Here is a 24,235-nt window from a genome sequence, read left to right as displayed (position 1 = left end):
GATTTATCCTGGCTTCATATGATCAGAGGAAATGTCCGCTCGTCACTAGGCTACTTTATACAATGTAAAATGCCATAGGCTTGTGCTAATAACGTTAACATGTTGTATTTGCTTGGAAAACGTGTTTGGTATAAAGGTGCGGACCCTGTGTCAGTTGCATTTGAACACACTACACGGACTACATCCCACGGCCAAGTAGCACGAACGCTCTGCACCTGCGTGAGAGAGCGAAGTGAGAGAGTGGTACATCCTGTCAGCCAAGGGGTTTCCTATCTGTGCAGCCGAGCACCGCAGCACCTCCACAGACTATAACATCCAGACAGTCCCGGTGTTTCCTCCGCAGGCTCCACTTCACTCAGCTGCCCGATAAACCTGCTGCTTCTTCCCACTTTAACCTGGATAACAAACCAGGGCTCAGTGCTCCGGTTGGATCCAAACGGAGAGCCGGGGCTAGCTCAGACACTAGCGGAGGCTAACTGGCTGTGCTTCCCTCCGGTCATGCTGTGGTGCTCCGCTAGCCGCTCCCAGCTAGCCCCAGCTTTCCGTTTGGATCTAAACGGACTATTTTAATTATTGAAGTATTAAACGTCACAGAGACTGGTGGTCTGTGGGATGTGAGGATTCTCAAAATAACATCTATACAGATGTGAAGCCCTGACTATACCTGACTGATCTTTAATAAAGGCTGTTGTTTTTGGGGGGGGGGGGGTGTTCCCTCTGAAAATATTAACCTTATAGTCAGACAATTTATTTAGCCTGTTTAGTTGAGGAGACAGGTCTGTTCTGCAGCAGCAAACTGATATGATGCTGATTTACATGAGAATTCATGTAAAATGAAGGTTGAACCTTGAACATAAATTACAGAAAGCCTGTAAAGCATTTTAATAAATGAATCGGTCATTAATTAAAACAATTGGAGACTGAGAACAAACTGATATATGAGTCTGATAATATTTTAACAATTATAAAGTATGTAAGTAATGCCCAATTTACTGAGTTACAGACCTGTCGTTATTTACAAACATTTCTGTTTTTGATTGCGTGTAGCCTGTTATATAGAGATATATGAATATATGAATTCTGTTCTGTCACAAAAAAAGGCTATACATGGGATTTATAGCTTGTTAACTGCAGGTACAGATGAGTAGGCACTATTTATCCATATATATGACATATATAAATATGATAACAGCGATAGTAGAGCATTTCCATGGCAACAAGTAAAAGTCTTGAGGGCTGTCTATTATCACTTGCAGTCTCTGCCCCCGCAGACTTTACGTGATGGCAGTAAATACGTCACATTACATACAACTGAAGTCAGTGAGGGCTCAGTCTGCACATCCAGAGGGTGGACATTTGGATTCAGCCTCCCACCTGACTGCAGGTGTTGTCACCGCCTTGTGCTGCAGCCGCCTGCTCTCATCCACTTTCCAGGCCAGGCGCAGTTCATCTCGAACGAGCCTACTGATGAGTGTAGATGACATGATCCTCACAGTTAACTGATCATTCACTCTCGGACTCTCCTCCTTCTCACACATATTAGCCTGAACTGGCGGACTCGCTCCTTCGTTGAACAACATGAAAAAAGAAAAATGCCCGCAAATTTGTGGGTCGCAAACAAGCGAGTAGATGTAAAAAATACTCGCACTGACTCAAAAAATGGTTGCAAAATGCTACCATTTGGTTGCAGTCTGAAGCCCTGCGTAGTCATTTCCTGTTTCTAGATACTATCAAACAACTCTCCTCCTTTTTAGTCAACAGGCTTAACTAAACTGACATACTGACAGACGTATTTTTTGGGTTCTAAATCCCCAACAAGTTTCAAGAACCAAAAAGGTAAGAAATATGAATAAAATTAAAAAAGGCACCCACAAAAGGCATCGATATCTAGTTGATTTAAATCCACCAAGTTACTACCTGAGCTCTGAGAACACTGCAACATCACAAAGCGAGACAGGCCAAGAAACATGAGAGATCGGATGATCAGACTGTTAGGAAACTTTTTATGGATATATGAACATTCAAGCTTTAAGACTCAAATCTGTATAACTGTACATATACTTAAGGTAATGGGGAAAAACAAACTCCCATTTACTCCCAGTTCACCAACAAGTTACTCCCAGCTGAACTACTATACATGTTAGCCTGTACAAACGGTCTCAGGGGGTGGGTGGGGTTGTTGTGCTATTTCTGACATCAGGCTCTGTGACGCACTAGGATGTTGGGATAAGAAGGCCAGGTCCTTGGCAGACAGAGAGCACAAACTCACACAGAGGTTTATGAGCTGTTGCGTGTGTGTGTGTGTGTGTGTGTGTGTGTGTGTGTGTGTGTGTGTGTGTGTTACAACAGCTGTAAGGCCATCAGTCATGGCTTATGCTGAGACAAAAGGACTCCCTCTCCTGTCAAAGGCCACACCAGAAGCCCAGGGTGTCCTCTGCTTCCTGTTTCTGTGGACAATCTGTGCCGCAAACAGAGAAGGGAGGGGGCAAGGTGGAAAGGGGGGAGGGGGAGATTTGCTCGGGAAAAGAAAAAAAAAGGAAAACCTGTAACACTCAAACAGCAGTTCAACTGTGCAAGCTCACAACATCTCCTGTAAAGCGCAGCACACTGAACAGCTGTACCTCCAGGGCCTGAATTTCAATTCTGTATTGCTGGTATTCCACATAATTTCACTGATTCCTCTTCATCTACTATTTATAACTATTTATAATTAGATATGCACCCATTCTAAAATTCTGGGCCGATACGAATACCTATGTTTAAAATAACAATTGTTGTTTTTGTTGTAGCTTATTCCCTCTTATTTGTGCCAGGGAAACAAAGAAATCTTCATTAAAATTACTGAACTTTTCAGAAGTAATCTAGCCCTTCATTGCTCCACCTTTGAGCACAAATTTAAATCATACACATTTATGAAAAAACCTTTGATATAAGCTTTAACCCTTTTACAACAAAAACTACATTTTACAAGATTACATTGAACACATCATGAAAATGCTATAATCATAATAACTCATTTTCACTGAATAGAGCTTGAACGCATTATAATGTTACTAAATGTAAACCCTGTTAACTGTTAGTTCCAGCCACCAGCTGCTAACAGCTAACAGCTAACTGCCAACGTAACTAAAACTCCTCCTACCAATTTTAACACAGATTTGTTGTTTACAATGTACATGCAGGGAAAAATAGGGTGCATTCTCTTACATGTTGACAGTTCTGTTTACTGTGACCTTTTATCTCAAAGGCGTCCCGCAGAAGATGTCTGTCACAAACATATTTTCTGTTGTCCCCACAAAGACAACAACATTTGAAAAGACTAGGGTTGCAACAGTATATCAGATTCAAGGTATACCATGAATTAAAATTGACAGTTATTGTACAGTGTACATTTTCTTATCTATGATATTGGGAAAAAATTGCTACTGGATGGAGAATCTTAGACTCACAAGTCAGTCTTTAGACGCTTTGCTTAACTAAAGACAGATGACTTTCTCCCTGATTTTGTGTTTAGATAGCGGATACAATTTCAGAGTTTAAAAAAACTCCCTACGTTGCAGAACCAATAGTAAATCTGCAGGGCGGTCCTTCGGTGGCTCACTGAACTCTGGTGCTTGTAAACATAGTCTCACTAGAAACAGGTGTAGCGGTACAAAATGGCTCAGCTGTGCTCGCAGAAAACGCCGTCAAAGTTCAGTGGATGTTTGTCGCGTTTGCAGCGACACATTCTCGCCAACTAAAAGAAACAAACATAATCTTTTACAAGGCCATGACTCATCCGTCCGGCCGGACTATAGAGGCAATCGCCTTGTTGTTTACAAATACTTCCGGGTAGAAAACCAGCAGAGCTTTTAGCTACATATATATAGCCTATATATCACATTTTTCACATCACTGTATCACCGTATGGACTAATCCGATGTTTGTAAAGTCTACAAACACAATGATTGAACAAACATTACTATTTCTGTGTGTACGTTTAGCTGGGCTAACCGTTAGCTGTTAGCCCTGTTAGCCGTTAGCGGTGTCTGTAATAGGTAATAACTCATTAAACGGTCCGTGAAAAAAGTATCTTTTCCAGCGGATATCTTAGTTACAACATGATTGAGCTAGCAAAGCAGTTTTGTGTTGCTATGTGTGGTATTTATTCAGTTTTAGGAAATCATGATGTCTAGATCGCATCAGTGGCTGCAGCTGACAGGGACAGCTAACACTAGCAGCAAAGTTAACAGGACGTCACCTGTTAAAAGCCTCCCGTTGTCGGATATGACATGAAATATGTATATTATATTATATTATATATTATATATATATATATATATATATATATGTATATATATGTGTGTGTGTGTGTGTGTGTGTGTGTGTGTGTGTGTGTGTGTATGAGATGACGTGATTCTCCCATCACAGGTTAGATTTTCTAAAGTCTGACATCAGAGCCACAAGGAGGTGCAGGAGTCTGGTTTTCTCTCAGAAAACTTGAATTACAAAATGCTAAAAAGTCATTATGGGATTTTTGCCCAGTTTTGCCAAAAAGAAACTGCCTACCCCAACTTCAATTACTTCAAATGTAGAGGGCATGCTACAATGATGCCTTTATAGACACAGTGGAGCTGCTACACTGGAGCCACACTGAGGGTGGCATCAATATTTCAGCACAGCCCGTTTATGCTTGGCTGCTCCGGACTGAATAAATCTGCCCTGTCACTGTTCCCCATCTCACTCGCCAATATTGACCTACAGCACACTGCCGCTGTTGTGGCTGCTGCCCCCTGATCAAGGGCCCAATACACCAGGACAGTGACAGATTCCTGCCTGCTCGTAATGTCCCATCCCACCAAATACACCCAACTGTCTACTTGTGGAGCTCACCATTGTTGCCCCTATCAGGTTACATGATAAACATGAAGTGTTCAGCAGTCATCAGGCAAACACAGTGGCACTTGGTCTCTTTAAGTGCCCTGACAGCACACTGAACCACTCATTGATTGTTGTGAAAAAGTCCATGGGCAACAGTCAACTGGTACAGTGGAATTTCCATTCCACATTTCGATCTGGGCATATGGTACAAAGAGGGAAACTCTTCAATGTTAGAGAGGATACTGTGGAAACATCAGGGTCACCATGACCTTCAAATCACCACAAACCCCCCAAATTTCAAAGTCCAACAGCTATTTCCCAGATACTGAGCCAAACAGTGCTGCCTCTATGAATGTGAGCCAACCACAGCAGCTAATTAAATCCTGCCGTCTATCAGTTAATCATGCATATCTGCTAGCAGCAGTAATTTGGTGGTGATGAAACAGGCCGGACTCCTGATACTATACTACATATTTGCCATGAAGACCCAAGATATTCTGAGTCGGGAACACAATAGGAGCCCTCTTTAATCGCCCTTGAAAAAATATGAGACCAGCTTTTCAGCACAAACTACTTGATGACTGGATATGGGAACAGCTCATCAGCTGCTTCAGAGATTAGGGAAGAGGAAAGGGAGACTGCTTTTCACCATTTTCATTTATTATACAACTGACTGGAGGCAGTGATCTTGGACAAAAGCATCCTGTTTATGTTGACGGACATACTGGAAAATCTTGCATCACTCCAAAACCCAGCCCGTACCCACGTCTTTAAGACCTGACCCACCTAAACCCTTCACTACTTAACTGGACTCAGGGCTCTAGATTGGACATATGCAACCATTTTTAGTGAGCATGTTAAAATTTCAAGCAGTTGCATTAATACGAGTGCATGATACAGACTGAAGTCTCCGATATCCACAAAGTGACAGCTGACTCTTAAGCAGGTTGAATGTGCATTGGGCGGTCCGCATTTTGCTTTAAGTCTGGTGTGTGAAATGCTGATCTTTTTCCCTAAAACTTAAGAACTGTCTCGCTTAAAGCTCTGAAGGCAAACTTCTCCTAACAGCCTCAAAACAAGATCATTTCACAGAACTATATATATATATATATATATATATATATATATATATATATATATATATACACACACACACATACATACATATATACATATATATACATACATATATACAGTACAGGCCAAAAGTTTGGACACACCTTCTCATTCAATGCGTTTTCTTTATTTTCATGACTATTTACATTGTAGATTCTCACTGAAGGCATCAAAACTATGAATGAACACGTGGAGTTATGTACTTAACAAAAAAAGGTGAAATAACTGAAAACATGTTTTATATTCTAGTTTCTTCAAAATAGCCACCCTTTGCTCTGATTACTGCTTTGCACACTCTTGGCATTCTCTCCATGAGCTTCACGAGGTAGTCACCTGAAATGGTTTCCACTTCACAGGTGTGCCTTATCAGGGTTAATTAGTGGAATTTCTTGCTTTATCAATGGGGTTGGGACCATCAGTTGTGTTGTGCAGAAGTCAGGTTAATACACAGCCGACAGCCCTATTGGACAACTGTTAAAATTCATATTATGGCAAGAACCAATCAGCTAACTAAAGAAAAACCAGTGGCCATCATTACTTTAAGAAATCAAGGTCAGTCAGTCCGGAAAATTGCAAAAACTTTAAATGTGTCCCCAAGTGGAGTCGCAAAAACCATCAAGTGCTACAACGAAACTGGCACACATGAGGACCGACCCAGGAAAGGAAGACCAAGAGTCACCTCTGCTTCTGAGGATAAGTTCATCCGAGTCACCAGCCTCAGAAATCGCAAGTTAACAGCAGCTCAGATCAGAGACCAGATGAATGCCACACAGACTTCTAGCAGCAGACCCATCTCTAGAACAACTGTTAAGAGGAGACTGCGTGAATCAGGCCTTCATGGTCAAATAGCTGCTAGGAAACCACTGCTAAGGAGAGGCAACAAGCAGAAGAGATTTGTTTGGGCCAAGAAACACAAGAAATGGACATTAGACCAGTGGAAATCTGTGCTTTGGTCTGATGAGTCCAAATTTGAGTTCTTTGGTTCCAACCGCCGTGTCTTTGTGAGACGCAGAAAAGGTGAACGGATGGATTCCACATGCCTGGTTCCCACTGTGAAGCATGGAGGAGGAGGTGTGATGGTGTGGAGGTGTTTTGCTGGTGACACTGTTGGGGATTTATTCAAAATTGAAGGCACACTGAACCAGCATGGCTACCACAGCATCCTGCAGCGACATGCCATCCCATCCGGTTTGCGTTTAGTTGGACGATCATTTATTTTTCAACAGGACAATGACCCCAAACACACCTCCAGGCTGTGTAAGGGCTATTTGACCAAGAAGGAGAGTGATGAAGTGCTGCGGCAGATGACCTGGCCTCCACAGTCACCGAACCTGAACCCAATCGAGATGGTTTGGGGTGAGCTGGACCGCAGAGTGAAGGCAAAGGGGCCAACAAGTGCTAAACACCTCTAGGAACTCCTTCAAGACTGTTGGAAAACCATTTCAGGTGACTACCTCTTGAAGCTCATGGAGAGAATGCCAAGAGTGTGCAAAGCAGTAATCAGAGCAAAGGGTGGCTATTTTGAAGAAACTAGAATATAAAACATGTTTTCAGTTATTTCACCTTTTTTTGTTAAGTACATAACTCCACATGTGTTCATTCATAGTTTTGATGCCTTCAGTGAGAATCTACAATGTAAATAGTCATGAAAACAAAGAAAACGCATTGAATGAGAAGGTGTGTCCAAACTTTTGGCCTGTACTGTACATATACATATATATACATATATATATATATATATATATATATATATATATATATATATATACACACACATACATACATATATATATACACATATACACATACATATATATATATATATATATATATACACATATACACATACATATATATATATATATATACACACATATACACATACATATATATATATATATATACACATATACACATACATATATATATATATATATATATATATATATATATATATATATATATATATAGTTCTGTGAAATGATCTTGTTTTGAGGCTGTTAGGAGAAGTTTGCCTTCAGAGCTTTAAGCGAGACAGTTCTTAAGTTTTAGGGAAAAAGATCAGCATTTGGGTTAAAATGGAAAGATTTTTTCCATAACGGTTCCAGAACAGTCTTTCTGACAGAAAGCTGTGTTGTTTTATGTGTGTTATTTGAGTCAGTATAAAGAAAATGTAACTGCACTTAAGCAGCTGAAATGATTTACATTAGTTCTGTGTTGTTTTTATCTTTTTTACATGTCTAAAATAAATATGTGACATTTATAAATCAAATAAAAACATGGAAAACAGCAGCTAACTTTTGTACAGTTTTGTATATCAAGATTTAAAATCAACAACTAAAAGAAAATTAACACATCTAAAGTCCGCTTCACTGTTGTAAATATTTTTTAAATAAACCAACCAAAATTATTTATTAGTTATTTTCGTCTATTGGCAGCAGGGCAAGGGAAAAATATACAAGGGCCCGGTAAAACTGTGATCTACTGTTTACCGGGCCCCAGGGAGCAAAAAATCTTATACTGGACAATGTAAACAGAATCCTGCATCCTACAGTGTTTTATTGGAGATCCTATTTGACTTAATCCTGAACATGAAAACTACATACAGTATATCAAAAGCTATGTAGGAGACTGGTGTTGTCCTTGACCTTGACATCCCAAGATCTATCTGTGTTCCAGGAATCAGGCTCACTGAGTTATTTGGATAATCTAACTGAGAAAAACCCACAAAACATATTCAGTTCTTGATAACTGAATAAACCTTATAACTGGCCCAGGTCAGGTACAACTTACACACTAGTGCTGGCTGTGTTTTATGACTCTCAGTACAGGAACACCATGCATAATCTATTATGTGTTACATTACATCCTGTGTGTATCGATAGACTAAGTGGTCATACCATTTCCAATGGTAACTGTATGGCCCAGGGCAATAAATGTCTTTCTAGATTTGTATGCAAGTGAGCATGTATGGCACCACATACACTAATGAGAGCCCAACCTTGGCTGAAAATCATTTAAATCATTTAAAACCTTCAAAAATCCAAATATTGGAAGGTTTTTGCTTTTTACGTACACATTTTTGACAAGGACCCATTAAATTTGGTTATTTCTGAGTTGTGACAAAGGCAGCATATTTTCCAGCTGAGCAATAAAATCTGTATCAATTGGGCAATATGGATAAACCTTCTACAACACAATATGCTTTTTTTAATCATAGCAACATATAAAATGTGAGCTCCTGCATCAGTTGGGCTCTAAATGTTAATAACTAAGTACATACCATCTGCACACTTTACCGTGCAGCAGTGACCTAGTCTCGCTCACCAGATCTTTCTCAAGAAAAGAAAGGTCTGGCTGCGTCAACTCTCACTTTAAGATTGGAGGAAAAAAACGCTCCGACTTTTTTTTAATTTCTTTCAACCAATCACAATCGTTCTTGGTGGTGCCACAGCAACAGTGCGCTTGCAAAAATATTGCCGGGGGGAAACAGGTTTTGGTGTAACACGCCCACAAAAATATCGCCTACAGGACACAAACCATGGCAGAAAAATGGCTACATCCCCACAAGATCAAACACCGCAAAAGTTAGTAAAGGACGTGTTGAAAACTGCAACCGGAGGTGGTAGGGCGGGACTTCAGCAGGTGGCTCGTTCCGCCCAATGAGAGGCTGATCTATGCAGCGAACTTCCGCCCACTCAGACTAGTAGTGACCTGACTTTCCATTGTGCTGGTATTTTAACACTGCAGGGACTTAAACCTGAGTTCTGAAGACAGTCTGGAAAGTCTTTTTGTCCTAACATGGTACTGTATTTCACAGTACATTGTGATGGCTGATATGTACAATTATTTAATTGTAAGCCAGACCATTTTTTTTAGTCATATCTCACTCTGGAATGTTAACATGGCATTCCACATGATGGCCTTCCCTTAAGCAGCCTGATATTTTAGCTCACTAATTTGATAAACCTTTAAACAAGGTCAGTAGAATCACCACTACTTTTTTGACAACCATAATATTTACTAACATAAAACAGTTCTTACAGTGGCTCGAACCCTGGACAGTGGGCTCAGTCATCGCTTTTGTATATTACTTCAACATCCTGACAGTGGTACATGGAAATGGACTTTATTTATTTAACTCTTATTTATCCTGGGAAACCCATTGAGACCGAGGTCTCATTTCCAATGGTGCTCTGGTTACATACAATACATTTTACAATCGTGGAACAATACAAACAATAAAGCAATAAAAATAATTTAAAGAAAAAAAAAAAAATCAGCAAAAAGAAGACAGTAAAACAGTACTTAAAACATTCACATACCTCACCATCAAGCTCATGACACAGATTTTTGAGTATGCTCAAGGAGACAAGGGCATTTAGTTTAGCAGTCTCCTGGAACTTATTCCAGGTGCTAGGCACACAATAGCTAAAGGCAGTTTTTCCCAGTTCAGATTTGACTTGTGGCACCTCAAGGACTAACCAATCCTGAGATATTGTCTGAGAGAGATTAGAGCGCCATTCAGTGAGTAATGTCAAGTAATTGGGCAGCTTAATACGCTATACATTGACTTGCATTCATATAGTGCTTTTCCAGTCTCCTGATCACTCAAAGGGCATTAACACTACATGCCAAATCCACCCATTTACACAAATGTATGTATGAATGTCATACACATTCATACAATGGTGGCCAAGGCTACTGTACATGGTGTCACCTAGGGCTGCTCGATTAATCGAATTTTAAATCTAGATTACGATTTGGGCTTTCAACGATTATTAAAACAAAATAATCGACATAAAACGATTATGCGCTTCTTGTCAGTTTACTCTCGTTGTCTTGTGTTGCAAATCAAACTCACATGTGCAATCACTCCCCCTCCCCTCCTCTGCTATTTTCACTCCACGAGCCAGTCAAATAGGTGAAATACGAGTAATGCGAGGGGCAGGTGATCGCAGAAGATTTCAAAAACAGTGTGAAAATAGCAGAGGGAGAGCGAGAGACGTTGGTCTGTGTGTGTGTGTGTGTGTGTGTGTGTGTGTGCGTGCATGCGGAGAATTTTAAACACGCATGTAGAGGCAGAAATTACATGCCGTCGTGTAAACAATATAAGTCATCACGTGTGTCACATAATCGTTTGCATAATCGTGATTTCAGTTTTGATCATAATAATCATGATTGTTATTTTTTCCATAATCAAGCAGCCCTAGTGTCACCTTCTACTTAGTTAAACATTCACACACAATTTGGGGTTCAGCATCTTGCCCAATGATACTTGGATCAAATTGCCAATAGTCCAATTAGTGGATAACCTGCTCTACCTCCCAAGCAACAAAGTTCAACAAACGCTTACCTATGGACAGAAAACTGCACCAGTGACATGGTGAGAATAGAAAAACAACCGGCATACATTTCATTACTTCCTTTGATAAATAAAATTTTAAAAAAAAACGGATACACAACAGGGTCAAATACCAGTAAGGGCATCTGTCACCCTTAGAAGAAGCAATTGGTACTTTGATATGCAACTTTTGAACAGACATCTGATACATCACCATTTCTATTTGTTTGACCACTTTGCCGTCTTCATATCAGTTATCTTATTCATGTCTTACAATCATCTCACTAGTGGTGACATGAAGATGTGCCAACAGGAAGTTAGTCAACACCAGCACTTGCACAGGACCTTTGCAATGTATGTCATTCTGCAACCACAAGGGATGTTTCTAATGATTGAGTTCCCTGATGTTTAAACGGAAGTTGAAACTTTGACTAGTCTAAAAGAGAGAAAAAAAAAAATCAGAAAACACACTGAGCTCAAATTTAATCTATAAGGTTAAACATGATCTGAAAAATGATTGTGAGTGTTATGAGAGCCATTTCAAATCATTGAAAAGGTTTCAATTACAAAATCATAATATAAATGCATACACACTGCACATTATCCTACAAAACATAACGGCCTCATGCCTACAGCCGAATCACAGCCGTGACAATATACGAGTATAACATCACTCCCTCTCGTGTGATATTGCTTAAATGACCCATCTCTCCATACATTAAATACACACATACAATGAGGGCTGCAAATGGTTGAAAAACCAGAAAGAGATACCACTGGTAATATGACACTTGGGTTTCTGCACCAAAACAGCACTTTTTATTGGAATCACAATAATATTGGCACGTCATCGGTTTCAGCCAACATTGCCTTCAAAATAAACTATCAAAATTGCCCAACATGCTTTTTTTTATTTTGCACAATGAAGGAATATTACATACATTTAAAAGTACTGTATGTCATGTCTCCATCTGCTGGTGGGCCATCATGATAACAGTATGTATGCATAATATAATATTAATTCCTCTAACGAACAGACCTGATGATCAGTAAAATTAGGTGGGGAAAAGGGGGATATATTGATATTGGTATCGGTTATCAGCCAAATGATTTGTTATATATTGGCATATTGGATACTGTCAAAAATCTACCAGAAACATCAACAGATTATCATAGTTTTTTTGGCTGGTGACTGAAGCAAATCTAGCAGTCAATTATATATTTTACCAGCATTTTGCTGATGGCTGGTACTAATATTCAACCCTGAACTAGGCTAGTTGGATGGTGGTAAGCTAGGCCCAACAAGTCTTGAAGCTGCCTCTGTACTGAGCACACACATAAAAGTGAAATCCATCTCCTCACCACACCAAACAAATGTCTTTTCCGGTGTCTAGGAATTCTATTGAATACACTGTGAGGCAATCCTTCAGGTGGCAACGCTGTCTGCCGAGTCTCTTATACAAATCCATTTTCAATAAGTATACAACAGACTACCTGACATACACTGATAGTGATATGTCTGTGTTTTATATCAGCTGATGACAAATGTCACAACAGAAATGCCAAAAACTTTACATGTTTTACTTGTAAACTGTCCCACCCACTTCATGTCTTGGTTATAACTTTTTAACATCCATTATCAGTCAAGCTCAGTTAAAACTTCTGAAGCAAAGATTAATATTTTTTCATAGTAACTGACTTAAACACTAGACACTTAAAAGAATACAGTCAAGTAGCTCCCTCCAAATTGCCCCCCTCTCATCTATGCTGCTATCCAGATTGTTTTTATCAGCTATAATCATCAGCTTGAGTTGCGTCAAAGAACCGTATTTCTAATTTAGATAAAGCACTTGGGGGTATTAAGTTAAAAAAGGGTTCCACAGCTTACGTGCTGCATTTGATGAATGTCTGCTATTCATAGCCTAGATGTTTACAGTACAGGCTTTGGAATTGTTCTCTATTCCACAGTGAGTAACCAGTGCAAATTCTGCAGGGCTATGATGTATTAGCCAAGCTACTGCTGCCAGCAGTCACTTTGAAGTTTATCAAAATATAACCTTGACAATTACAGGCGACTCAGGGCCAGATAAACACACTCCACTTCATTTCACTTACTCCAGTAGAAGTTAAATCACTTGCATGATGGGACATTACTGAAGCTCAATGATGCCAAACTGTATAAAGTCATGCTTTTGTGATATAAGCATTCATTTCAAATTTGGTCACTTCATGTTGGGCAATTTCAAAATTATGAGTTTGTTTGTTTGAGGCTTTCTGATGGAAGAAGAGTCATAAGTAGCCACTTGTGCTAAATGGCCAAAAGTCTGTGGATGCCCAGGCCAATATACTGTACCATATACTATACTTTTGGTCTGAGGTTGTTGTGACTTAGCTGCCCTAGTTCCACTAAAGGGAAAACATAATGCTCCAGTATATAATGATATTTTAGACAGTGTTCTTCAAACTTTGTTACAACAGTTTAAAAATAACAATGCCCACATGAACAATGCCAGCTCCATAAAAAATGCTTTGACCTGCACAGAACCATGGCCCCAGAGCACCTTTGGGATAAGCCAGAATGCAGACTGTGAGCCTGCCTTATCAGAGATTTACCTCACTAATGCACTTGTGGCTAAATGAGAGCAGCAAGGTTCCTTTCTGGTGGAAAAACCTTTTGACAAGAGGGTAGGCTGTTACAGCAGCACATTAATCAGTGCCCATGCTGTTGAAATCACTTGTTCAACTATCACATATGCGAATATGTTCAGGCATCCATTTACTTCTGAACATATAATGTACCAACAAATGAAGGTGAGTGAATATATGCAGCATTTCAAGAGAGAAAAAATATCAACCACATCATGACGTCTTCACTCCACAGTGTGCCATTCGCTAGCGAATCAACAAGCTCCAGCGGCTATGTTCCTTTTATGAGGTTATTGTTCATAAAGTCAACAAAATGACAAAGCATCATAAAAGCAGCAACTGTGCACCTGGAACCAGCCACAAGCCATTTTGATAAGACACTGACGTTACCTTCGACTCTGTCAGCCACAGCTTATGTCTTAAGAAGTAAATCTTGTGCTAGCTACAGTAAAAGCAGTCGTGCAGTCTTGCTGTGGCCTAAAAGATGCAGTGAAGGCAAAGCGCATGATTTTTCTGTCTGTGCATGTGCACAGGCTGCCAATAATTATGCACATGACATGGAGTAAAATGATTGGATCTGTAGTATTTTTAGAGGAATTGAGGATGTGAGAACTTGATTTGAGCGTCTACTGACAGTCATGTCGCGCTGTCCTCGTTATTACCAGCACTTATTAACATTATAAACCCGTATTAACCGTTTTAATGATTAAAACGGGATTATTTATCCCATTTACCAAACAGTAAACCCACCGCGGTGTCATGCCTGTCTCAGTCAATGTGCTCACAACCATGTGTTGAGGGCTTACCTTGTCTAGCTCGTCGTGGAGCTCCGACAGGGTGGGTCTGATGAGTTTCTCCCCCAGCGGCGCTGCTGTCTGCCGATAAAAATCGATGTTGGGCACGGCATCGATGGTATTGTGGCCAAAAGTCCTCAGGTAATAGGTGTTGGTGTGTGTGTCATAGTGATAATGATGCTGACCGCCTGTGGATGAATGCAAGCTGGTCTCGCTCATCACCGTGTCCCCGTTCTGCAGTCCCTCGGCTGGCGCTGCCTCCGGAGAGGCCGCGCTCCCCGCTCCGCTCGGGTCCGCGAAGTTCACCACCCGAAACCGGCCTTTGGCTTCCTCTCCACCGACACCTAGATCAGCACTGTTACCCTCAAGAGGAGCGATGGGGCTGGCCTTGTAGCTGGATGGGACAGTGGTGGAGGCGTCGGAACCCGGGGACTTATCTTCGGTGGCGCCCGCTGCTTCAGCAACAAGGTCCACCTGGAACCGACTCTGGCTGGGCGTCGGACCGGGCGGCCTCAGCCCAGCATCCGGGGCTAGAAAATCATATTCCGTCGCGGCGCTCTCTGCCGGGGCGGAGGGTGCGGAGGATGGCGCTGACATGGCACAAAAAACACCGATGAACGTAAAAAGAGTGTGGGGGGAAACACGTTGTAGCCCACAAACTGAGTGGAGGAAGTGTGCAAGCCCGAGAGTCACCCCGTAATAAACACACAATTGTCTTCCTGTATGTGGGAAAGAACACACTGGTCTGCCTGCTCAAAGAAGGCGCAGAGCAGACGCGCGGTGAGCGTTGGTGGTGACGGATAGCTCGTTAGCTGCCTCGGAACATTAGGCTACGGGCTGGAAACGTTCAGCCACTCTCCTCCTCCTTCTTCCGTGGCAGTAAATCCAAAATAGCCCCGGTTATTTTGACTCGCTTGGCCGCCGGACTAAATCCTGTCTACCTCTGTGTTCCCTGTTGTTCGGAGTAGGATGCTGTTGTCGACCTTGTCGCAGTTGCTCCTACACTCCCGGTGCAGCCCTCGCTACTATTATACATACTGCAGTCGGCATCATTGAAGGGTGGGCTCCCACTGGAAGAAACCACGCGAGATGTCATCGATTGAGTCTATTTTTTTCATGGTCACGAAAATGTCGCGAGAAGACATCACATTACTCAAACAGTAGGCGTGACGTTGTTGGGCTCCTGTGAAGGAGGGAAGAGATGGGGACAAGGAGGGGAGGGGGTGAAACTGCACTAACAGGCTTGCCGATACGTGTGTGTGTGTGTCTGTCTGTCTGTCCGTCTGTAAACTTCCTGTATGGCTTCACATGTGTTGGCTGTGACTAGTCTCAGGGAGTTAGCTATCACGCTGTGGGGTCTAACAGTGAGCAACATGGTGTTCTTTACTGTAAGAAATTACTTTTGGATGGGATGGATTAACACTTTGCTTGGGGTATCCCATTGTGGCCAAGTGGCCCAGGACTTTGGGGCCCAGCTGTGCCCCAGGCCCCAGCACATAAGTTCACCTCTACAATCGAGGGCACTTAAACATGTCTCAGAAAAGGTGTTGCAGATATGGTCAGATCAGCATTGTCAGTATCCTAACCTTGATAAAAACCCTTTTTGAATTAGGGGTGGGTGATATGGCCCTATTTCCGGGTATTTTTGCAATTACGATATTCTTGACGATATGACAAATTAGTAAAATAAATAAATGATTATTATTTTAAGAACATAGAATTGCAACAAAACAAGTGATACAGTTTTACATGTCAACCGAACAGTTTGCCTTCAAATATTCAGTAAAAACTAAGCAAGACAGAGAGAGAGGGGGAGATGCTATGCTGCTGCCAGAGGAGCTGCTTAATGAGTTCCCTCTTAATGGTAAGGCCTATCCCAACTGAGATTTGGTGAGAGGCGGGGTACAACCTGGACAGGTCGCGAGACTATCACAGGGCTGACACATAGAGACAGACAACCATTTACACTCACATTCACACCAATGGCCAATTTAGAGTCACCAATTATGCTGCATGTCTTTGGACTGTGGGAGGAAACTGGAGAACCTAAAACCCCAACCCATGTCTCCACACTGACATGAGGACAACATGCAAACTCCACACAGAAGGGCTTCCGCAGCCCAGGGTTCAAGGCAACAATGCTAACCACTACACACCATGCTGCTGGGTATTTTTCAGTTACTCTATAAGTGCAAGATGTGTAAATAGGCTACTGTTTGCTAACATTTTCAACATATTAACTTAATATGTGATGATAAAACAATGTTGCGTTTACAGCTGGTTTTAAGAAGGGTAACCACTTTAATGTTTTTCTCCAGTGGTGGAAGGATGACGCAAATTAACAAGTAATGCCACAATATAAAAACATTCTCTTACAAGTAAAAGTTTCAGATTTCGGATTTTATTTGCACACCACACAGAATCAACATGTGTCAACAGTTACACAAGTACAAGACACAATTGTGCGGAGTGCCAGGTCTCCCATGAAGCTATTTAAAGCTTATGGTGGGAGCCTGATCAGGAAGATGAGTCAAGATGTATAGCAGTGACATGGTACAAGACATGTTACAAACACAAACCATATTGCAGACACAAACCATAAAACACAGGACAAATCAACATACATTCCCAGATCAGCGAAGGATGCTATACATATGAATTAAGCATTTTTTGTTTCAGTTTCTTCTTAAAAACAAAGATGGATTTAGATGTTTTCAGACTCTCATCGAGCCCATTCCAGATCTGCGGCCCCCTGGTTGTTATGCTTAGACTAGTGCATTTCAGTCGTGTTTTTTACCGTGTATAAGATGTGTATTTCTGGTATTATAAATATGCGTGGGGCGGCTGACTGGGATGAGCTTGGAGAGTCTTGGATTCAAGTTATGGACAACTTGGTACATTGTAGAAGCATTTTGATGAACATTGAACTCAGCAAGCCTCAAGAGATTATAGTTGTGGAAGAGGGAACGTGTGGGAGTGTTATAACCAGACCAGGTTATGGCTCGTATAATTTTCTTTTGTAAACTTTCTAATTTCTTCAGGTGACTAGGGAAGTTCTGCATTCTAAGTTTTTTTGAATAATATTAGGAGTATTATCAGCTAAATACAAGTGAATTCACTCCAGGCAGTTTGTAAGACTTCACACAGCTCCTTCTGCAGCAACAAAGGCTTCGCACAACTTTTTTCCATGTGTGCGGCAGTGATCCCAACACCTGTGAACACACTTTGAGGTGTGAAATTGTCTCTCCTTAACCCTGCCATGCCTGTTAGTTCAAAGGCAGGGAAATATCAATGCTCCACCATACAATGATACTCCTGACAATAGTGTTCTTCCAGCTCTGTGGCAACAGTTTGTGTATGTCCCTTTCTTGTTTAAATTCACTCTTCAAAACTGATTGTAAATGATATAAAATGTGAAAACTAGGCTGAGAGCTTTTCTGGGGGGCCAACGTTAAAGCTGAACAAGTTTAAGAATTACAGGTTTATTCAAAACTCTGAAAGCTTACTTAAGGTTTGATGAGGTGATGCCTTTGTAAAAAAAACACAATACTAGGAGAATAACTGTTACAGACATATTTTGTCATCATGTGCTTTTAAATTAAAGACAGTGCCTGTTGCTCCTCAAACAATGTTGACTACAGTGTCACACAGCTGCTCATGCTAAGTGAATATTATGTATTATATTATATATATATGTTAACATATTAGTTAAGATGTCATATGACAGAGGGAGTATGGGTTATCAATTATTTCCAAATCAGAATGACTGAAATGTGGCTATACACATAAACATCTGACAGGATGAGTAGTGTCACAGTAATTACAGCTTATAGAATACAGATTAAACTATTGCCTTTTTCTGAACAGGGAAAAGGCAACAGCATGGGAATGGAACAATGCCTTGTGGTATATCCTGGCTGCTTACATTTAATCACTGAACAATAAATGAAAAAGAATCCCAGCAGTGGCATTGTTAGACCTGGGCATCCGAGGCTTCAGCCCCAAGTGTTTAATGAACAGCTGCAGATCTAAACAGGCTGTAAATGTATTTTTAAAAAAATAAGAATAGGCCTAAATAATACAACAAGAACCCCAGATCTAATAATGTGTCACTTTGTTAATATATATTAAAGCCCTCAAAAAATAATATGATATCAAATGAAGTGAGTGTGTGCAAAGTGAGTGTAAGAAAAATGCATTAATGAACATTTAAAGAGATTTAGAACAAAAGTTAAAAGCAGTTTATTAGGACTATCATTAAATAAGAGGTCTACTCTTCCATTTATATGTATATGACTTGAAAGTAATGTTAATCATTAAATATTTGCTGTCATTATGTTTCCTGTAATCAAAGACACCAAAGAAAAAAATTAAACAAAAACAGTTGTCAGTGAACCTGTTGTGCTTCTGGGGCCCCTGGGGTCTGGGCCACAGGGCAGTTGCTGACTTTGATGTTATCATTTGTGTTTATTTTTGTGCTGAAACTAGTGTTTCACCATTTCAATATGCTACTACAAATGTCCCATTCCACAGTGGTATTTAGTATGTAAATAATTCTTGACCAGGTGTGTTTGTATGCAGACAAGCATCTTTTCTCTGGCTAAGTAGCTATTGTGTCTATCTAAGGAAGGAGTGGAGGGCAGATCTGCTGCCAGCCAATCAGAGCAGGGACTTGTGAATAATGTTATTATTACATTAACAACCTACAAACAGTGTGGTCCATCAGAGGCGGGTGTAGACATGACACTCTGTTGGTGAAACTGAACAACCTTAGACTGTCACAGAGTAATTTTCAGTATATTTCATATACACACAAATATATAGTGTTACCCAGTAGTCTGTGCTTTTGTCACAGACAAGTAGACATCGAAATGTTGGAGGCACTAATAAAAGTCAGCAGGTCACCACAAACAAGATTCATCACCTGGTGCGTGTAAGAAGTCAGAGGGTCCATGTCATCAGGATTATCATCTGGGTACCATGGATGTCCAAAATTCATCCTAATGCCTGTGGATGCTTAGGAGGAGATTTTTACATACATGTGTATATACATACATATATATACATATATATATATATATATATATATATATATATATATGTGTGTGTATGTGTGTGTGTGTGTGTGTGTGTGTGTGTGTGTGATAATCATACTGTGACAGGCTATATCATTTTCCAGCAGCGTGGAAGGTCAGACCCCCCAGATTGCAGGGCTCATTAGCCCAGATGACTGCTCATCTAGTTAATGCTGCTCTCTACAGCAGGTGATCATTACTGTGACACACACTCACTCAGTCCTCTCTTGCCCTCACTGCCTCCACACATAACAGACCTCTCAAGTTTAGAAAGCTCTATCAAGTCTAGATTGTAAAAAGTCTGCCGGTGACTAAATGAGTAAATTAAGCCTTATTCTTGAAAAACGACTGCAGTACGGCATACATTTTAGGACATCCTCAGGTGTCAGGCTTCAGCGTCAGACCTTAGATGAAAAGGCATAAGGTCTGAGGAAAATCTCTGTCAGACGTTACACTAAACGGCCTCAGCAACAAAGTCATCGGACCAAAAGGTGTCAGAAAAAAAGACGTCAGACCAAAAGGCATCAGAAAAAAAGTCGTCAGACTAAATGGCCTCAGAAAAAAAGTCATCGGACCAAAAGGCATCAAAAAAAAATGTCAGACCAAAAGGCATCAGAAAAAAAAAGTCGTCAGACCAAAAGGCATCAGAAAAAAAGTCGTCACACTAAACGGCCTCAGAAAAAAAGTCATCGGACCAAAAGGCATCAGAAAAAAAAACGTCAGCCCAAAAGGCATCAGAAAAAAAGTCGTCAGACTAAACGGCCTCAGAAAAAAAGTTGTCAGACCAAAAGGCATCAGAAAAAAAGTCGTCAGACTAAACGGCCTCAGAAAAATCATTCTCATATAAAAACGGATTAGTTTTATTTCTTCAAACTTTGATTTAACAGTCTGCAACCATGGGTGCAGACTAGTAATTTATTTATCTATCTATTGCGGTAATAAATGACCTCATCAAAACACATTATTCTGGGTCCTTTTGGCTCAGCAGTGTGAATTTCATACTTGTGGTAGTCTTCTAGGCTGAAAAAACTGGGGATGCAAATCTCGGCAGGTAATAAATACACCTCTGCCGAATAATGTATCCAGGCTGTAATCATATTTCAAGAGGTCTGTGAATCAAAGGATTTTACCGGCTCATATTCTGGGTCCTTTTGGCTCAACAGTGTGAATTTCATTCATTTAATAATGACCTAAGCATAAATAACAGGGGATGCATTATTCGGCAGCAGCAATCAGTTCTGTCGAAAAATGCATGCACCCCTTAATACCCTCATGAAACTTGAAATCAACACCATCATGGCTTTATCAGCACGTAGCATACTTTATTTGATGGGCCTTGACAGTGCGAATGACTCCCTACATTAATTTTCCGCATTTAAAAACCTTGTTTTCATAGAGCTATCTGAAATCCCATGCTTAAAAACGCAGCCACAAACAAAATAGTGAAGAGTTGGCATTAAGAAATAATGAGAGATTAATCAAGCAGACTATTCAGACCAATCGAGGAAACGCTACTTTAAACTTTTTCTTTCTCGACGCTGTTTTTTTTTCTTTTTTTTTTTTTTTTTTTTTCTCACCACTGTATTTCAGTCACTGAAAACAGTCCCCGTCAGGAGGATCCCTCGCCTTAAAGCCCAGATCAAAGCTTTAAAACTACAGCTGTCATTTGGGAGGTGAAGGCAGGGTTTCCCCCATCATTATACCACTTGCTCAAGTCGAATGAACGGGGAATATGAAAAAAAACCTCTGTGTATCCTCTGAATAACATCTCTAGCTATATCGCCACCACCACAACAACAACAACAACAACAACAACCTCCCTCTACAAACAAATGCTGCTCGTTGTTCTCTCAGCATGTGTCAGTTAGTTCACAAAAGCAAACGTAATGACTCACTGTTAACTGGTAAGTTAGTTAGTTGGCTCCTCTGACCTGCTGCTGTTGCTGCTCATAAAACGTACAGTTCGTAGTGAATTTCTCATCCTCTCCTGTTTTAGCTTCTCTGCACTGGCTCCCTGTAAATCCAGAATTGAATTTAAGATCCTACTGTTAACTTATAAAGCTCTAAATGGTCAAGCTCCGTCATATCTTAGAGAGCTCATAGTGCCATATTATCCCACCAGAACTCTGCGCTCTGAGAATGCAGGGTTACTCGTGGTCCCTAAAGTCTCCAAAAGTAGATCAGGAGCCAGAGCCTTCAGCTATCAGGCTCCTCTCCTGTGGAATCATCTTCCTGTTGCGGTCCGGGAGGCAGACACCATCTCCACATTTAAGACTAGACTTAAGACTTTCCTCTTTGATAAAACTTATACTTAGGGCTGGCTCAGGCTTGCCTCATACCAGCCCTTAGTTAGCCTGACTTAGGCCTAGTCTGCCGGAGAACCCCCTATAATACACCGGGCACCTTCTCTCCTTCTCTCTCTCTCTCTCTCTCTCTCTCTCTCTTGTGTCCTATTACTGCATCTTGCTAACTCGGCCAATCTGGATGTCACTAACTCGGCTTCTTCTCCGAAGCCTTTGTGCTCCACTGTCTCTCAGGTTAACTCGTCTTGCAGCGGTGCCTGGATAGTGTGACGTGTGTGGTTGTGCTGCTGCCTTGGTCCTGCCAGATGCCCCCTGCTGCTGCTGTTATCATTAGTCATACTTCTACTGTTATTATACGCATACAATTATTGATTATTACGCACACCGTTTCGGCACATAGGCCACTGAAGCGGTGGGCGTACAGGACAAGCAAGTCCGACATCCGACACAGTCTCTCTTAAAATGTTGATATTTTGACCTTTTCGGTCACTAGTGCGTTATGTCCTCAAATCATGTGTCTTTCTGGATAACGCTAATAAAACATTTATGATGTTTATATATTTAAAAACTACCTATTTCATGTGAAATATGACACTGACGTGTTGAAGTTTAAGTTATAGTTTTCCACAGTAGGCCTAGCTAAAGCCTGATTATAAAGGGAAAATTGTTTTTTTTTTTTTGTCCTTCCTGGATAACGATATGTCCTCCCTGGATAACAAAGATCTTCTGTTACCCAGGACACGTCCTCTGTTATCCAGGGTGGACATGTTTATCAGTACAGATTTGTATTAGTATCTGTAGCTTTTTAGGCATTGACTTGATATTGTTATATTATATTAATAACAATATTATGTATTTTTTTTTTTTTTTTTTACTTTTATGGCATTTTCTGTTATTTATCTTGATTTCATGTGATTTAATGAACACAGGCCATTATCATAGATATTTGTGAAGTTATTGTCCAAAAATGAACCAATAATAATGCTATAATGTAATATTTATGTTTTTAATAAGGTTTTAGTATAGTTTTTGATGTTTCAGGGTCAGTTTTGTTCTTCAAATGCCCCTGTCTAATAAGGAGAGGCAGAGACTATACAGGGCCAGGAAGAATGCTGATCCACAAGCTAGGGCTGAGTATCTTGAGGAAAAGAGAGCAAAGTATTGTGATTTAGTAGTGAAGGCAGATCAGTAAAAAGGAAAAAAATATCAAAATAGGTTTATCAATCAATCAATCAATTTTATTTATAAAGCCCAATATCACAAATCACAATTTGCCTCACAGGGCTTTACAGCATACGACATCCCTCTGTCCTTAAGACCCTCACAGCGGATAAGGAAAAACTCCCCAAAAAACCCTTTAACGGGGGAAAAAAAACGGTAGAAACCTCAGGAAGAGCAACTGAGGAGGGATCCCTCTTCCAGGACGGACAGACGTGCAATAGATGTCGTACAGAACAGATCAACATGATAAATTAACAGTAATCCATATGACACAGGGAGAGAGAGAGAGAGAGAGAGAGAGAGAGAGAGAGAGAGAGAGAGAGAGATATGCAGGTAATGACAGTATCTTACAACAACATTAATGGAAGTAATAATATTATAGTTATAGTTCTGGTTACTGTGGTACAATATGTTGAAAGTATGTATTAATACCTGGCAGTATACATGTGTGACAATAATCATATGTGTATAATAACAGAAGAAGTATGACTAATGACTAATGATGGCAGCAGCAGCAGGAGGCATCTGGCGGGACCACGGCAGCAGCACAACCACACACGTCACGCTGTCCAGGCACCGCTGTGATATGAGTTAATCTGAGAGACAGTGGAGCACAAAGGCTCCGGAGAAGAAGCCGAGTTAGTGACATCCAGAATGGCCGGGTTAGCTAGATGCAGTAATAGGATACGAGAGAGAGAGAGAGAGAGAGAGAGAAGGAGAGAAGGGGCCCGGTGTATTATAGAGGGGTCCTCCGGCAGACTAGGCCTAAGTCAGCCTAACTAAGGGCTGGTACAGGACAAGCCTGAGCCAGCCCTAAGTATAAGTTTTATCAAAGAGGAAAGTCTTAAGTCTAGTCTTAAATGTGGAGACGGTGTC

At 40.7% G+C, this 24,235-nt stretch overlaps 1 protein-coding gene across 1 annotated transcript in view; it reads right to left on the bottom strand.

Annotated features, from left to right (window-relative positions):
* The window catches only part of slc12a2 (solute carrier family 12 member 2), a 112,852-nt gene extending 97,033 nt beyond the window's left edge, over positions 1-15,819 (bottom strand). Inside the window, exon 1 of the mRNA XM_049603991.1 lies at positions 14,773-15,819. Coding sequence (XP_049459948.1) covers positions 14,773-15,357 — 585 coding nt within the window. The 5' untranslated portion in view covers positions 15,358-15,819. The remainder of the gene's footprint in view (positions 1-14,772) is intronic.
* Positions 15,820-24,235: the final 8,416 nt, after the last annotated feature.

The sequence above is a fragment of the Epinephelus fuscoguttatus genome, linkage group LG18 (genome assembly GCF_011397635.1).
Source record: "Epinephelus fuscoguttatus linkage group LG18, E.fuscoguttatus.final_Chr_v1".
NCBI classification, from domain to species: Eukaryota; Metazoa; Chordata; class Actinopteri; order Perciformes; family Serranidae; genus Epinephelus; species Epinephelus fuscoguttatus.
Note: the sequence above shows the minus strand (reverse complement) of the source record. Positions and strands in the feature narration are given on the sequence as shown.